General features: G+C 47.6%; 1 protein-coding gene across 1 annotated transcript; it reads left to right on the top strand.

Annotated features, from left to right (window-relative positions):
- The first annotated feature begins 6,685 nt into the window (after positions 1–6,685).
- Positions 6,686–8,329, top strand: LOC109758510 (E3 ubiquitin-protein ligase ATL41-like). The gene has a single exon (XM_020317369.4). The coding sequence runs from the start codon at positions 7,454–7,456 to the stop codon at positions 7,994–7,996; it is 543 nt and encodes a 180-aa protein (XP_020172958.1). The 5' UTR covers positions 6,686–7,453; the 3' UTR covers positions 7,997–8,329.
- Positions 8,330–17,770: the final 9,441 nt, after the last annotated feature.

The following is a 17,770-nucleotide window of genomic DNA, read 5'->3' as shown; positions in this document are numbered from 1 at the left end:
AGCCAGCGGCCTTCTGCGGGTCCGGAGCCGAAGTTGCCTTCTCCGCGCGCTGGCGCGATGGCGACCGGACCACCAGGTCCGTCCTCGCGGCCGGCTTGCCTCCAGCCGATTGCGCAGCCGGCGCGACAGATGAGCCCGCGCCTTGATCAGACGCCGGCTGGCGGCGCGGGACGATTTCCGCCTCGTCGTCATCTGGCCAGTCGTCGAAGCTGGCTCCAAGCCCGGAGCCGCCTGCTTCGCCGCCTCCTGCCTCGGTGTTGTCGTCCATGGCGGCCGCCCCCAAGTCGGGGTCCTCCAAGTCGTGCGCCGCCCGGTCGGGGAGAAATTGGCGATCCGCCCCCGCTGACCCGACCGCCGGTCGAAGGAGAGGGTTCTGCCAAAAACGAGCCAACTGGTCAGAGTCGGCCAAGAAAAACTTGGTGACTAAAGTACTAAAGAAGAGAAGATTTAGAAAGCATACCATAGGCGGAGGATTGGCACGGGAGTATGGCTCCTTGCCAAACTGCCACTCCTCGGAGAGCTTGCAGTTAGCGAGATAATTCACCATGTGAGCTACCTAGTCATGAGGCATCTCCTTGGTGCACATCCGAATCGGGTCGAGTTGGCCGCTCATTTGATAGATCAAATGAGGACGACTTTGAAGCGGGAGCACCTGACGCACCACGAAGGCGGCCAGCAGGTCGGACCCAGTCAGGCCCTCCGACTGAATCATTACCCGGAGTCGGGCAACGGCGGCGGCTCCAGCCTGCGTCAGCGTCCTGGCCCGATAGGATCACTAGGGCCGCCTCCCAGCCGGCGGGCCGGCTACGTAAGCCGGCAAGTTGACGTAGTCGCCTTGCGGGGCGACGTTCTTCACGTAGAAGTACGACTTCTGCCAGAGCTTCACCGACTGGATCAGCGTGATGACAGGGAAGGGGTTGTCGGCTGCCGACCTCCGCATCGCGATGAAGGCGCCGCTCTGAGCCGGCACGCCCTGCATCCGGGTGCCGAGCTTGGATTGGAAGAACTCCCCCCAGAGCTCGAGGGTGGGAAGAACGCCAAGAAAGCCCTCGCACAGAGTGACAAAGGCAGACAACAACACCACCGTGTTTGGAGTGAGGTGGTGCGACTGGAGCTGGTAGAATTCAAGAAAGGAGCGGAAGAAGGCGCTAGCTGGCAGGCCGAGGCCGCGCAAGAAGTGCGAGCGGAAGAGTACCCGATCGCCTTCCTGCAGCGCCGGCGTGATCTCCTTCTCTGGCGTGAGACGGACCTGCACTTGGTCCTTGCCAGGCAACCGCCGCGTCTTTCGGAGGAAGTCGATGTGGTCCGCGTGGACGTTGGAGCCGTCCCAGTCTCCGCCGTGCTGCATGATGGCGAGAAGCTGACGAGAAAGGGTGCGGCGGCGGAGAAACCACGGCCCCGCGGCGGCGAGGTTGCGGGGTGGTGCGAAGATTGGTGGGACGGCGCGGCGGCGAGAGGTTGCTGCGATGGAGAGAAGAAGGAAGAAGATGGCGGAGCGAGGATGAGCGTGCGAGCGTCTGCCACTCCCCCTCCTTCCCCTACTTATAGCCTCGTGCGGCGAAGCCGAGGAGGCGAGGCGTGGGGGGGGGGGAACGTGGGATTAACTGCGCCCACTCCCCCACGTCCCGCGATTATAGCGCCCTAATGATGTGCAGAAATTGCCGTCGGAAGGCGAGCGGCCCGCTTTGGGCCACAGAAAATCCGCGCCTGGCCCTAGGCGTGGAAGTGGTGGGCCCCGGCCTGCGGCGGCGTCCCGTCACGCGCGTGGGCTGGCAGGCCTTTTTCAGCCGGAAGGTGCCACGTGGCGCGCGGGCGGCGAGCGGCCGGCCCGCAGCCCGGCGAGCGCACCGGCTGGCTCCCGCCTTCAGACTTCAAAAATTTCGCCAAGACGGCGCACCCGACCGAAGCCGGCTCCTAGCTGCTGGCTCTTCAAGATAAGAAGCTGACCGAGCTTCTCGACCCCCTCTCAGCCTCAAAGCCCAACCAGCTTCGGGGACTACTGTCGGAGTAAATGGCCACGGGTAGCCCAACCGACTCCCCCCGGCTCTTCAAAAAATTACCAGGCCAATCGAACCTTCAAGCATCCAGAGCACAGGGCCGCCTTCCCCTGGCCGGCTATCACCTAGGTCGACTACCAGAAGGCGACCCGGCCTCAAAAACATTCCCGAAGAGAACTACAAGGTGGCCGACTCCAGGAAGCCGGCCCCAAGAGGATCGACTCCCAGAAGTCGGCCATGAAGAAGGCCGACTCCCAGAAGCCGGCCAAGGCTGCACCCTCAAGGGATGCACCCACATAACGGTGATGAGACGGGGCGTGGCTACAGTACAACCTGCCGCCCCCCGAATCCCGGGGCACGCGTGGCCACAGTACGCCGTACGGGTCGGCCATCCCCCGTCCGGCGCGGCACTGTTGCCATGTTGACCATGACACCACCCACGACAGGCGCCAGTACGGCCCGCGGGCGGCGGGCCCCTTCAGCCAGAGAGATGCTCGAAGGCGGCCAAGCCTCCCCCAATCGGCCTGGGGAATAGCCGGCTCCCAACAGCCGGCTATTCCCCATCCTCGAAGTATGTGCATCATTAAGGAGACAAGACGAGGTAAGGCTACAGTGAGAGCCCGCAAGGCGGCGGCACTGTGGCCATGCTTACCTCGACAAAGCCCTCGTCATCAGAGGCAAGGCTACAGTAACCAGCCACCGACAAGACCCCCAGGCGGTGGGGCCGGCCTGTCGGCCATGAGGCCGGCAGCCGGCGGGACCCACCAGTCGGCGGGCCCCAGCGGTCGGCGGAGAAGCCGGCGAATATAGACACTGACGGCTAGGACCCGCGTCCAGCCGGATTACCATTGTACCCCTGGGGGTAGGCCTATATAAACCCCCCAGGGCACCCGTGCAAAGGGTTGATCTCAGATAGTTTTAGACACCACATAGAGAGAAAAGGAGAGCTAGCCTTGCCCTTCTTCTTCCTCTAGCCAAACAGCCCAAGGAGCCTCTTGTGGCTACGTGTATTGATCTAGTGATCATGCGGAGACCCCGCAGAGTAGGATTAGGGGTGTTATCTCCACGGAGAGCCCCGAACCTGGGTAAGATTCGCTGGCGTGCATGTCTTCGCCTTATCCCGTTTCCAGGCACCGGCGATGTCTTACTGGCTCCCACAATGACAAGCCACCCGTTGGCATATGTCGCACCTACCACACGACACTCTCCGCAGCGGGCGACTGCGTCGTGCCGCCGGTGACCCCGCCGTCCCCGCGCAAAGCCGAGCCGGAGAAAGCCGGCCTACCTCGAGCACTACTCCTGGACCGGAGTAGTGCGCGAGTGGGTCAGCGCTCCGCTGATCTGGCTCGAGGCGACGAAGAAGCAGGAGGCGGCCTACCTCGACCACTGGCGCCGCATTCGGCTGGCCGAGTAGCGCCGGGAGGGCGAGGGCCTGCAGATGCTCGAGCGCGAGGCCGAAGAGGAGGCGTGCCAGGCCCAGGCAGCGGCGGCGCAGCCCGACATCGCCGCCCTCTGGAACACGGCGTTCCCCTGGGCCGGCCCTGCGCCAACGCTGATCGACCTCACCGGCCCCGACGTAGACGCCGCCGCCGCCGAGGACGCCTAGGGCAACGCGTCGTCTAGTTTTTAGTGTTTTTATGTTAATTAATGCAATGTGGACTTTCGCCGGCCTACGTGGCCGGCTTTTATGTTTAATTAAATGCATGTATTTATTTTTAAAATGCTTTTAAACTTTCTTTTGGCGCGCCGAAAAAATGGGTCGGACCATCGTTGGACGCTCGCGCCGACCCAAACACAACGCCGGACGTTTGTGTCCGCCGGGCTGATCCAAACGGATAAAAAACGGAGAAAAGCGCCGTCCGTTTGGGTCGGCCCATTGGAGTTGCTCTTAGTGCCGGAGATAGTTGGGAGCAGATTCCAGCCATCTCGTCACTGGCCCTGTTTGGATCCATGTGTTAGAGTTAGTTTGGGTTAGTTTGGACTCAACTAACCCAAAAATATTCAAACAGGAGGGTTAGTTTGGGTTAGACTAACCCACCTAAGAGGTGCTTATTTGGGTTAGTTCTTCTCGGGACCATTAAAAAAATACTTTTTCTCTCGCTCTCCCAGCAGCAGATCCCTCCCCACTTCCTCGAAACTTCTCGTCCTCTCCCTCCCTCCCTCTCGCACCGTCCGTGAAGGCGCCTCGCCGTATCCGCGCTCCATCTAACCCTGCTATCCAAACACCCCTCTGGTTAAAGTTAGTTCAGGGCTAGAATCTAACTCTAATCTCTAACTGAGTTGGAGTATCCAAACAGGACCACTGTTACGTAGGATATTTCATGTTTGATAAATCGCCTGCTGCGTTACCATGGGATGCGAGGTTCAGTTCAATGGTAGATTCGAGGATTGGTTGGCACGAGGAGTGGGTGGCATGGCTGTTTTTCTTTCCTGACGTTATGAGCGGCGTGAGCCCCGACAGGGACTTGTTTTCGCTCTCATGGTACTGTCGACACGAAGACATAATAAAAAATTTAGCCTTTTCTTGTCGCTGCCTCGCGTCTCATCTATTTTGTCTGACTGCAACTCTGATGAGCTATAACTTGATACTGGTTTAACAGACCACCATGATTCCGTGCACTAGCTGAAAGTGTGCATATTCAATCCGGCTGACGAAAGGTACATATAATTTTGACCCTCGATCATCAGTCAATTTCATAGCTAGCTGCTCCATACATATCCAATGGTGGCAGGACAAGTAATGAATTGGTGTAAAACAATACACAAATGTCGCATTCTGTTGTTTTTTCAGGAAATATCGTGTTGCTTCAAAATATCATAGTGCGAGACTGACAGTTACTAAGCACCATCCTCTCAACAAGTATTGTAAGTTTTGATTTGCGATGATTGTCTATTATTAAATTATTTGAGATTTTCTTGAGATCGTGGTCACTTTTCTAAGCCTTTGGATCAACATTCAACCGCTAAATCCCCACCTTTATTCCATTTTTCACCGTAGACCTTTTTTTTAGGGAAAAATTTTCACCGTAGACTATAGTTATAAGTTCCTTAAATTGAACGCTATAGTTCCTGCAAATTTTTTTTTTTGAACGCTATGGAGACCATTTAAGTGAATGGGGATGATGAATATTTCAGCCTACGGAGAAATAGCAAAACCAAAATACAATTGCGTGAGGGCTATGAACTAAACAATTGGCCTATAACTAGCTCCGCTTCAAAATGACATAGTATGTGTTTACATCTTCGCTGGCAGTGTTTCTCTATAATCTTACTAAAAATATACCTGGTTTCTATATGCTAATCTAGTGGCTACATACAAAAATAAAAATAGACAATAAAATAAATAAATAAATAAATAGGGAAAATACATCCTAACACCCGATGATAGTTACCCCACATGTCTCATATACTATCATGTGATAGTATATATACTACTTTATCATTCTAAATATGTTCATATATTATATGTAAGATATTTTAAAATAAGTTATACGAAAAAATGCATATGAGGCCATAGTTTTTGTTATATTTGTGAAATACGTACATATTTGTACGTAAAAAAGAAGTATGCTCAAAATATGGTACGTACTACCTAAAAAATAGTATATATATTACCTAAACATGGTTATATACTACATACTACACGCACATACTCTCGGTTTTGACAGATACTAGATACAATATACAAACACAAGTGGTGATACTACCACTGGTGGTAGGAAACATTTGTGCAAGTTTACTCCAAGATGTATCAACGGAAGGGTGGTTCAAGAGTGGACCAGGAGGGGAGGCCCAGGATATATCAATGGAAGGCTCCTAAAGACTCGCCGTCTACTCCAAGATGCTAGATTTGCCGTAGACTCGATTTCCTCATACGTAGCCGACTAGGACAATGGAACCCTAGGCCCCTCGATATCTATATAAATCGATGGGCAAGGCTCGTAGAGAGCAGACAACAATCTCAGGGTAGATCATCTATGCTTTGTACTCTAATCCAAAGCAATAACACACAAACATGACATAGGGTGTTATCTCCTTGGTGAGACTGAACCTGGGTAAAAACTTGTGTCGTGTCCAACTGTCTAGCTTAGGATCCCCTACCCAGAGATTTGCCGGATTTAGCTCCATCACAAGGCTCATGGCATGGTGTGTAGAACGAAGATAGCATTTGCTTCTCGAAGGCCCTGCTTGTGATTTTTCTTTTTCTATGGGGGTTGCCTTGTAAGGTTTCGACATTTTTTATATATGGGTTTTGGCCTTCCAAAGGTCCAAATAGAAACAAACAAAATATTTATAGCCAGATATAACATAAAACCTACGCATGAATCTCCAAACGAGAATTAGGTTAATCCTAAGCAAGCTCATTAGCTTAATATTAAGAAGAGTAAATTGCACAAATACACCTTTTGGGGCTGAGGTACCATAAAACCACAACTCTAGAAGATTTTAACATAAAACCACAACTTCAAGACTAATCTGTAACAGAAAAACACAAAACCGTTCTTATTAGTGAGTTAAGGAGAATTGTGACATATGGGTCCCATGTCAACTGACACTAGCGATTGCTTGGCTTGAGAGCGCCGGCTGGCCGAGCCGACCTCAACTAGCTTATAAAATTAAAATATTAAAAATATCAGAAAATCTCAAAATGGGCTAAAAATGTTCTGAATTTTTCAAAGTTTGGACAATTTTTGGCCAAAGTAGTCCAAATTTGGACAAATTTTCTTTTAAAAATAAGTTTTAAAAAAATCTTAAAATTACATTAATTCAAAATATCTTAAATGATCAATATGGTATTTTTTCCGCGGCCCATCCATTTTAAGTTTTGGGCAGTTTTTGTAAGATTCTGTCAAATATCTTCAAAACTCAAAGTTTTCAAAAAAATCTATTTTTTTACATTAATTCAAAACATCTTAAATGATCAATCTGAGAAATTTCAGCTAATTTAGCCCAGCCATTTAAAATTTCTCCACTACTTTGTGTCTATGACTATCGGGGCCCGGTCATCTGATTTGTTATCAACTGGTTGATTTGTGTTTTTTTGTCTTAGCTCAACCTTTAAAGCTGTTTATTTGTGCAATTTCCTCTGTTAAGAAATTCTCAATATAGTTAAGGAATAACAAAACCATTATTTTAGCTGTTACAGTCGTTCTCTACCTTGGAACTATCAGCCATTCAGCAACTGGCACCTCTTATCCAGTACCTTGCCTAATTAGCTGCTTACATAGAGTACATCCCAAGTGATGATCTGGTGATAAAATTGTCTGTTCCTCCTTGTTTTCTCCTAAAACTTCAGCATAATACCCCATCTCCATATCCAAAGCCAAAGAACGGAAGCAACAAGGCCCATACATGCATGGTCGAAAACTCCCAAAGACGCATGAAAGCGTATACTAGCTCGCACGAGCTGCTATGCTAGCGCCTCTATATTCAGCAGTCACCCGCAACTAGCTAGGATGGTCACCGCTTCCACTGCGCTCTCCGTCGCCGCCCTGGTGGCCGGCGTGACGCTGATGCTCATCGTCCACGTCCTCGTGATCTTCTGGGCTCTGCGGCGGGGCACCGCCCAGGCCTCCGGCGCCGACCTGGAGCGTGCCGTGGACCACGCCTGCGGAGGCAAAGGCAAGGGCCTGTCGTCCGCGGAGATCGAAACGCTGCCGTGCCACGACTTCAAAGCCGCCGTCGGAGGCGGCGGGGACTGCGCCGTGTGCCTGGAAGCGTTCGAGTCCGGCGACCGGTGCAGGCGGCTCCCGAGGTGCGAGCACAGCTTCCACGCGCCGTGCGTGGACTCGTGGTTGAAGAAGAGCCAGTGCTGCCCCGTGTGCCGCGCCGACGTGGTTGACCGGCCCACGGCCGAGGCGAAGGTGGCTGGAGAGGGAGAGGCGCCGGCTCTGACGGTGGAGATGGCGGAGAGGACAAACCCCGCCGCGCTGGAGGTCGTTGTCGAAAGGCTGCAACGGTATAGCTGGGGTCCTCATGCCGTCACCGTGTTACTCTAAGATTAATTCGTGTTGTTTGTGCGAGCAGTAACTAAGCTCTTTCGCATTTTGCAGTGTGTATAGTCAATCCTTTCGAATGAAACATTTGTATTTGATCAATGAGGCACGATTTTGTAAACATACCTTGCTTCGACATCCTTGAAATTGTAGTACCACATAATTGAAGGGAAAATACCTTTGGAACATGGTGGTAATTACACCTGATAACTGATTTTATTTTCCAAAATCAGAAAAAATCAAAACATTCCAAATCTTTTTCCCAACAAACTTGAGCGTTTCTGTCGTACAAAAATATTCTGTAACCAAATATTCTCTGACAAAATTCTGACAAATATAGCATGAACAACACTCTCGTATATAGTGACAAATTTGTTTCTTTACGTCTACATCAACATGAAAGCCATTTCTTCGCGAAAGGCTTACACGAGTGCAACAATAAATCTACTTTATTTGCAAAAAGTTACAGATTTTTTTACCTTCTTACGAATTACTAATTTAAAAAAAGATCAGGTGTAGATACACCCGAGAGCCAAATGTTCATGTCTTGACTTGAAGTCCATTTGTTACAAATGGCACTAATTGGCCGCACCTACCTATCAATAAGATCTTCACTAATTTCGCAAAAAAAAAGATCTTCACTATTAGGGAGCTCGGCCGTATATAACTTTGTCTCCATAAGTTTTTTTGCACTATCCCGCGTTGCACAGAGGGTGACTCGGGCGAACCCTACCCACCACCACCTCATCCCCCCATCCATCGTAACCCCGAGATGAGGCTAGCGGGCGAAGTACCCCCGACGGGCGGCGACGATGGGATTGATCCCTCGCGATGTGTGGGGTCCCAGGCCTGCGTGCCGAGCTGGCCTTGGACGACAAGCGCTTGAGGTGGGGCTCTGCCTTCAAGGTGGCGACCTGGTATTGCATCTGAGCTAGTTGGCCGCCCCATCGTGGCGGCTGGTCAGGTCCTTGCGCCGCGGCGGCCGGCCCTGCTTCGGGCAGCGGCGGCAGATGGCTCTACGGCGACGGATCTGACCTCCGACGGCGGCATGGAGGGCCCTGTGGACGGATTGGCTGCATGCATGGGTCAGATCTGATCTAGCCGGTGCGGCTTGGTCGCTGCGCGGCGGTGGAGAACAGTGGTGGTCCCATGCACACGCGGCTAGATGGAGGTTCCTCGAGCGGATCCGTGTGAAAACCCTATTCGCCCAAGCCGGCCTTGGACGACAAGCGCTTGAGGTGGGGCTCGACCTTCAAGGTGGCGACCTGGTATTGCATCTGAGCTAGTTGGCCACCCCATCATGGCGGCGGGTCGGGTCCTTGCGGCGTGGCGGCCGACCCTGCTTCGGGCAGCGGCGATAGATGGCTCTACAACGACAGATCTGACCTCCAGGTGCGGCATGGAGGGACCGGTGGACGAATCGGCTGCATGTGTGATCTAGTATCCAGTTAGATCTGATCTAGCCGGTGCGGCTTGCTCGCTGCGCGGCGGTGGAGAACAGTGGTGGTCCCATGCACACGAGGCTGGATGGAGGTTCCTCAAGCGGATCCAGGTGAAAACCCTATTCTCGGCTCGTTTCCAAGGCCGGCGATGGCGGCTTTCTTGTGTGTCGTCCCCTTCTTGAAGGCATTGCCATGAAGAAGCTCTAGACCCCTATCTGCTACCTTCGGAGAAAACCCTAGATCATTCGATCGGATGATGGCGGCGCTCTTGTGCCTTACCCCCCTTGGGGGTGTCCTTCTTGGAGGTGTGCATAGACTAGTGGACGGTTTCTGCAGTGGAGCGGTTTCCTTGTGACGCATCGACGACGTGGAGTCTCAGCAGCGTGGCGCTGCAGGGTCTCGGCGACGGATTGATACGTCTCCATCGTATCTATAATTTTTGATTGTTCCATGCTACATTATATTCTGTTTTGGACATTATTGGGCTTTATTATACAATTTTATATTATTTTTGGGACTAACCTATTAAGCGGAGGCCCAGCCCAGAATTGCTGTTTTTTGTTCGTTTCAGTGTTTCGCAGAAAAAGAATATCAAACGGAGTCCAAACGGAATGAAACCTTCGGGAACGTGATTTTCGGAACGAACGTGATCCAGAGGACTTGGAGTCTACGCAAAGCAACGAACGAGGAAGGCACGAGGTAGGGGGCGCGCCTACCCCCTAGGCGCGCCCTCCACCCTCGTGGGCCCCTCGTTGCTCCACCGACATACTTCTTCCTCCTATATATACCTACGTACCCCCAAACTACCAGAGACGGAGCCAAAACCCTATTTCCACCGCCGCAACTTTCTGTACCCGTGAGATCCCATCTTGGGGCCATTTCCGGCGCTCCGCCGGAGGGGGCATTGATCACGGAGGGCCTCTACATTATCTCCAAGGCCTCTCCGATGAAGTGTGAGTAGTTTACCTCAGGCCTTCGGGTCCATAGTTATTAGCTAGATGACTTCTTCTCTCTTTTTGGATCTCAATACAATGTTCTCCCCCTCTCTTGTGGAGATCTATTTGATGTAATCTTCTTTTGCGGTGTGTTTGTCGAGATCCGATGAATTGTGGGTTTATGATCAAGATTATCTATGAACAATATTTAAATCTCCTCTGAATTCTTTTATGTATGTTTGGTTATCTTTCCAAGTCTCTTCGAATTATCAGTTTGGTTTGGCCTACTAGATTGATCTTTCTTGCAATGGGAGAAGTGCTTAGCTTTGGGTTCAATCTTGCGGTGTCCTTTCCCAGTGACAGTAGTGGCAGCAAGGCACGTATTGTATTGTTGCCATCGAGGATAAAAAGATGGGGTTTATATCATATTGCATGAGTTTATCCCTCTACATCATGTCATCTTTCTTAATGCGTTACTCTGTTCTTCATGAACTTAATACTCTAGATGCATGCTGGATAGCGGTCGATGTGTGGAGTAATAGTAGTAGATGTAGGCAGGAGTCGGTCTACTTGTCTCGGACGTGATGCATATATACATGATCATACCTAGATATTCTCATAATTATGCTCAATTCTATCAATTGCTCGACAGTAATTTGTTTACCCATCACAAATACTTATGCTATCTTGAGAGAAGCCACTAGTGAAACCTATGGCCCCCGGGTCTATTTTCCATCATATTAATCTTCCAACACTTAGATATTTTTATTGCCTTTTATTTTACTTTGCATCTTTATCATAAAAAGATCAAAAATATTATCCTATCATCTCTATCAGATCTCACTCTCGTAAGTGACCGTGAAGGGATTGACAACCCCTCTATCGCGTTGGTTGCGAGGTTCTTGTTTGTTTGTGTAGGTGCGAGGGACTCGTGCGTGGCCTCCTACTGGATTGATACCTTGGTTCTCAAAAACTGAGGGAAATACTTACGCTACTTTGCTGCATCACCCTTTCCTCTTCAAGGGAAAACCAACACAGTGCTCAAGAGGTAGCATGAAGGATTTCTGGCGCCGTTGCCGGGGAGTCTACGCAAAAGTTAAGCCATACCAAGTACCCATAACAAACTCACCTCCCTCGCATTACATTATTTGCCATTTGCCTCTCGTTTTCCTCTCCCCCACTTTACCCTTGCTGTTTTATTCGCCCTCTCTTTCGTTCGCCTCTTTTCGATCTTTTCTTGTCTGCTTGCTTGTCCCGATGGCTCGAGATAATACCAAATTGTGTGAATTTACCAATACCAGCAATAAAGATTTTCTTAGCACTCCGATTGCTCCTCTTAATGGTGCTGAATCTTGTGAGATTAATGCTGATTTGTTGAATCTTGTTATGAAAGATCAATTCGCCGGCCTTCCTAGTGAAGATGCCGCTACCCATCTGAATAGCTTTGTTGATTTGTGTGATATGTAAAAGAAAAGGGATGTTAATAATGATATTGCTAAATTGAAGCTATTCCCTTTTTCGCTTAGAGATCGTGCTAAAGTGTGGTTATCGTCTTTGCCTAAAAATAGTATTGATTCATGGAATAAGTGCAAAGATGCTTTTGTCTCTAAGTATTTTCCTCCCACTAAAATCATATCTCTTAGAAACAACATTATGAATTTTAAGCAACTTGATCATGAACATGTTGCACAAGCTTGGGAGAGGATGAAATTAATGATACGTAATTGCCCCACTCATGGTTTGAATTTATGGATGATTATACAAAAAATTTATGCGGGATTGAATTTTGCTTCTAGAAATCTTTTAGATTCGGCCGCGGGAGGCACTTTTATGGAAATCACTTTAGGAGAAGCTACTAAACTCCTAGATAATATTATGGTTAATTATTCTCAATGGCACACCGAAAGATCTACTAATAAAAAAGTGTATGCGATAGAAGAAATTAATGTTTTGAGTGGAAAGATGGATGAACTTATGAAATTATTTGCTACTAAAAGTGTTTCTTCGGATCCTAATGATATGTCTTTGTCTACTTTGATTGAGAATAATAATGAATCTATGGATGTGAATTTTGTTGGTAGGAATAATTTTGGTAACAACGCATATAGAGGAAACTTTAATCCTAGGCCGTTCCCTAGTAATTCCTCTAATAATTATGGTAATTCCTACAACAATTCTTATGGAAATTTTAATAATATGCCCTCTGAATTTGGGAATAGTGTTAAAGATTTTATGAATTCGCAAAAGAATTTCAATGCTTTGCTTGAAGAAATATTGCTTAAGTTGATGAATTGGCTAGGAACGTTGATAGAATTTCTCTTAATGTTGATTCTTTGAAACTTAGATCTATTCCTCCTAAGCATGATATCAATGAGTCTCTCAAAGCCATGAGAATTTCCATTGATGAGTGCAAAGAAAGAACCGCTAGGATGCGTGCTAAGAAAGATTGCTTTATAAGAGCGTGTTCTTCTAAATTCTATGAAAATAAAGATGAAGATCTAAAAGTTATTGATGTGTCCCCTATTAAATCTTTGTTTTCCAATATGAATCTTGATAATGATGGGACTAGAGATTAATCACCTTTACCTAGAAGGCATTCCAAAAATTCGGAGTTTTTAGATCTTGATGCAAAATTTGGTAGATGTGGGATTGAAGAAGTTAAAACTTTAGATATCAATGAACCCACTATTTTGGATTTCAAGGAATTTAATTATGATAATTGCTCTTTAATAGATTGTATTTCCTTGTTACGATCCGTGCTAAATTCTCCGCATGCTTATAGTCAAAATAAGGCTTTTACTAAACATATCGTTGATGCTTTGATGCAATCTTATGAAGAAAAACTTAAGTTGGAAGTTTCTATCCCTAGAAAAATTTACGACAAGTGGGAACCTACTATTAAAATTAAAATTAAAGATCATGAGTGTTATGCTTTGTGTGATTTGGGTGCTAGTGTTTTCTCGATTCCGAAAACTGTGTGTGATTTGCTAGGTTTCCATGAACTTGATGATTGCTCTTTAAATTTGCACCTTGCGGATTCTACTATCAAAAAAACTATGGGAAGAATTAATGATGTTCTTATTGTTGCAAATAGGAATTATGTACCCGTAGATTTTATCGTTCTTGATATAGATTGCAATCCTTCATGTCCTATTATTCTTGGTAGACCTTTTCTTAGAGCAATTGGGGCAATTATTGATATGAAGGAAGGGAAACTTAGATTCCAATTTCCGTTGAGGAAAGGCATGGAACACTTCCCTAGAAAGAAAATAAAATTACCATATGAATCTATCATGAGAGCCACTTATGGTTTGCCTACCAAAGATGGTGTAGCAACCAGACCTCAAATAGTCTGTGCTGCTGTGCACCAGTGTCATCCCTGGATCAGTAATGCTGACACGCACAGTACAAATGGAGGATTTATAACAGAGTAGCAATCACACACTTATTACATCAAATATCTCCAAAGAGAATAAGTATGATAAATATGTCTTAAGGCCATCTAAATACGATAACATCGGAAGACTTGGAAGATAAGTGAGTCCATCAACTCCAGCGGCATCACTGAGTATAAGACCACGACCTAAGGCACCTTACTCGTCGTCTGAAAAGTCTGCAACATGAAACGTTGCAGCCCGAAAATGGGCCAGCACATGGAATATGCTGGCAAAATAACACATAGAGAATAATGAACATAATAATGCTATACTACATGCATATTTGGCTGGTGGAAAGCTCTATGGTTAAAGTTTTGCAAAAAGCCAATTTTTCCCTACTGCAAAGGAATAAATTTTATTTAACTATCATGGTGGTTGTTAAACATTGAGATGGTTGACAGCATCTCAATCCCAATTAAATGTCATCATTAACCCCACAAAATTAATTAAAAGTAACATGATGATGAGATTCACATGATAATCCAGGTACTAGATACTCAAGTTGTCCATAACTGGGGACACGGCTAACCATGATTAGTTTGTACACTCTGCAGAGGTTTGCGCACTTTTCCCCACAAGACTCGATCGCCTCCGCTTGATTCTCGCACTACATGATGTTTGAGAAACGGATGACCGAGACACAGTCTTTCAGAAACAATCACTCTTTACTCCGGATAGACAGTTACACCTACTTTCCCCTACATCTGCTAGCCCACCTCTGCAAGAGATCATGTAACCTACTCAACTATGCTAGAGCCCATAATAGCTTGTGGCTGCACACGGAAGTTTCCAGCATGAATAATCTTATGATCCCTTTGAGCCTGGGTGGCGGTCCTTATACAAACAGATAACACTGGGTTCCCCAGGTGCCTCAGTCCACCCAGATGTGAGTTTTAGTTGCCACCTTAAGTAAACCATTATTAACAATCTCACATCTGTCATGAATATCACTCAAACCCAATCCACGTCTACGAGCATAGCATGGCAATTTAATAGCAACGTAGAAGTAACTCCCAAGCGTTTGTAAAATAAAACAGGTAATAGGTACTACCTCAACTACTTCCCAATACCCACAATTTAATTAGATCCTAACCATGCAATGTTTGAGGATTGATCTAATGCAATGAAAACTGGGTATGGAAAGGTATGATCAAAGTGTTACTTGCCTTGCTGATGATCCGCGAAACCTAGCGATTCGAAGTAACAAGCGGCACACTCTGGGTACTCTATCGCGAACAAACAAGAAAACAATAAGTACTCATCTAATGCACAGGTAAAACTCGAATGAAAGATCCAACCAGAAAGTTCAACTTAAGAACTCCGGTTTGCAAAAAGAATCAACCCGAACGAAGCAACGAAAGTCAAACGGCGAAAAAAAACAAGCTTCGTTTACTAATCTGGATCTAGGTAAAATTTTACAGTAGCAAAAACTTGTTTGAGTAGGTTAAACGGAAAGAGAATTTCGAGACGAAACTCTAGGCGCTTGAATCGCCTGATTCCGATAAACGAGCGAAAAGTTAAACAAAAACGAAGATCCGATCAGAAATCGAGATCTGAGATAATCGCGGAAAAACTGACGAAAAAGAAAACTGACGAACGGTTAAAGAACGGACGTTCGTTAACAGAGAAAAATCCGACGAGACGTTCATTAAAACGAACGGGTCGGTGAACGTTCACTAAAAAATAAAACCGAAGAAAATAAACCGATCTAGGGTTAAAAAAAAGAATGGTTTTTTTTTAAAAACCGGCAAACGGCGGCGAGTCGGTACCTCGTCGGAACGGGGCTCCGGCGGGGTCGGCGGGCTCTGGCGAGGGCTCGGCGAGGGGCGGCGAGGGCGGCGGGGCTCGGGCGGGCTTGGGGCGGCGACGGGGTGGCGAGGGGCGGCGAGGGGCGGCGGGGTTCGGCGAACGGGGCGGCGGCTCCTCGGGCTCCGGCGGCGGCGGCGGGTGCGGGTCGAGGCGGGGCTCGGGGTGAGGGGAGGGGGCGGCGGCGGGGGTATATAAGGAGGGGGGCTGCTTGGAGGATGGGGCAAGGCGGCGGGGCTCCGGCGTGTCCGAGCCGGACACGGGCGCGGCGGCGCTGGCGTACGCGCGGAGGAGACTGCGCGGCTGGGCCGGCCGCTCGGCTGGGCCTCGGCCCGGTCGGGCGCGGCGCGTTTTTTTTAACATTCCGCCGGAAAAAAAATCACAGAAAAATAAATAAAAATCCAAAAAGATAAAACAAAATTTCCCCGTCTAGTTAAAATAATTAGAACAGGGTGAACATTTTTTGACACAAAATGTAGTTTTGAAAACGTGCATTTTTTAATGCAATTAAAATTGCAAATAAAATCCGGATAAAATCCAATATATGATTTTAATATTTTTCCTCCAATATTTCAATTGTTTTGGAGAAGTCATATTTTCTCCTCTCATTTATTTTAATGTGAAATATTTTTCCAGAGGGAAAATAATTAAAACCAAAATCCTCGTTTTATTATTTGATGAAAATCAAATATGAAAAATCGAGAAAATCCCCAACTCTCTCCGAGGGTCGTTGAGTTGCTTAGGATTTATCGAGGATTAGTCAAAATGCAATAAAATATGCTATGCAATGAATGATCTATGTATAACATTCCAAATTGAAAATTTGGGATGTTACAAACCTACCCCCCTTAAGATGAATCTCGCCCTCGAGATTCGGGTTGGCTAGAAAACAGGTGGGAGTGGTCCTTCCGTAGATCTTCCTCTCGCTCCCAGGTGGCTTCATCTTCCGTGTGGTGACTCCACTGGACTTTGCAAAACTTGATAACCTTACTGCGGGTAACTCGGCTGGCATACTCAAGAATCTTAACTGGTTTCTCCTCATAGGTCAAATCACTTTCCAGCTGAATCGCTTCCAGCGGCATGGTATCTCTCAGTGGTATCTCAGCCATCTCTGCGTGGCACTTCTTCAACTGGGAAACGTGAAATACATCATGAACTCCTGACAATCCTTCGGGCAATTCCAGCTTGTAGGCAACTTCTCCCATACGTTCCAAAACTCTGTATGGTCCGATAAAACGGGGCGCTAGCTTTCCCTTAACTCCAAAGCGCTTCACTCCTCGAAGTGGTGATACTCGGAGATAAACTCTATCTCCGACTTCGTGAACTGTCTCCTTTCGTTTAGAATCCGCATAACTCTTCTGTCTGGACTGGGCTACCTTGAGCCTATCGCAAATCAACCTCACTTTCTGTTCAGACTCCTTAATCAAATCTGGTCCAAACAACTGACGGTCTCCAACTTCGTCCCATAACAACGGTGTTCTACACCTTCTTCCGTACAAAGCTTCGAAAGGGGCCATCTTCAAACTGGTTTGATAACTGTTGTTGTAAGAAAACTCTGCATATGGCAAATTGTCGTCCCAACTAGATCCATAATCTAGTGCACAAGCTCTCAGCATGTCCTCCGAAATCTGATTGACTCTCTCGGTCTGTCCATCTGTCTGTGGGTGAAAGGCTGTACTAAATTCTAGCCTGGTTCCCAATGTTTCATGTAACTGCTTCCAAAACTTCGAGGTAAACTGGGTTCCTCTGTCTGATACAATGGTCCTCGGAACTCCATGCAAACATACGATCCTAGTCATGTATATCTTTGCCAACTTAGCACTGGTGTAAGTGGTCTTCGCTGGAATGAAATGAGCTACTTTCGTCAAACGGTCGACTACAACCCATATTGAGTCATAGCCTGAACGAGTCCTTGGCAATCCCGTGATAAAATCCATGTCTATTTTATCCCACTTCCATTCGGGTATCGGCAATGGTTGTAGCAATCCTGCTGGCTTCTGATGCTCTGCCTTCACTCTCTGACACACATCACAAACTGCTACATATTCCGCAATATCCTTCTTCATTCCGGTCCACCAGAAAGTATTCTTCAGATCCAAATACATCTTGGTATTTCCTGGGTGAATCGAGTACGGTGAATCATGGGCCTCTTGCAAA

Source organism: Aegilops tauschii, chromosome 7 (genome assembly GCF_002575655.3).
Source record: "Aegilops tauschii subsp. strangulata cultivar AL8/78 chromosome 7, Aet v6.0, whole genome shotgun sequence".
In the NCBI taxonomy this organism is placed as follows: Eukaryota; Viridiplantae; Streptophyta; class Magnoliopsida; order Poales; family Poaceae; genus Aegilops; species Aegilops tauschii.
This window is presented reverse-complemented; position numbering and strand designations above follow the sequence as displayed.

What these genes read in the sequence shown, in the direction of transcription:
- LOC109758510 (XM_020317369.4), top strand. Translation starts at nt 7,454, where the DNA reads ATGGTCACCGCTTCCACTGCGCTCTCCGTCGCCGCCCTGGTGGCCGGC.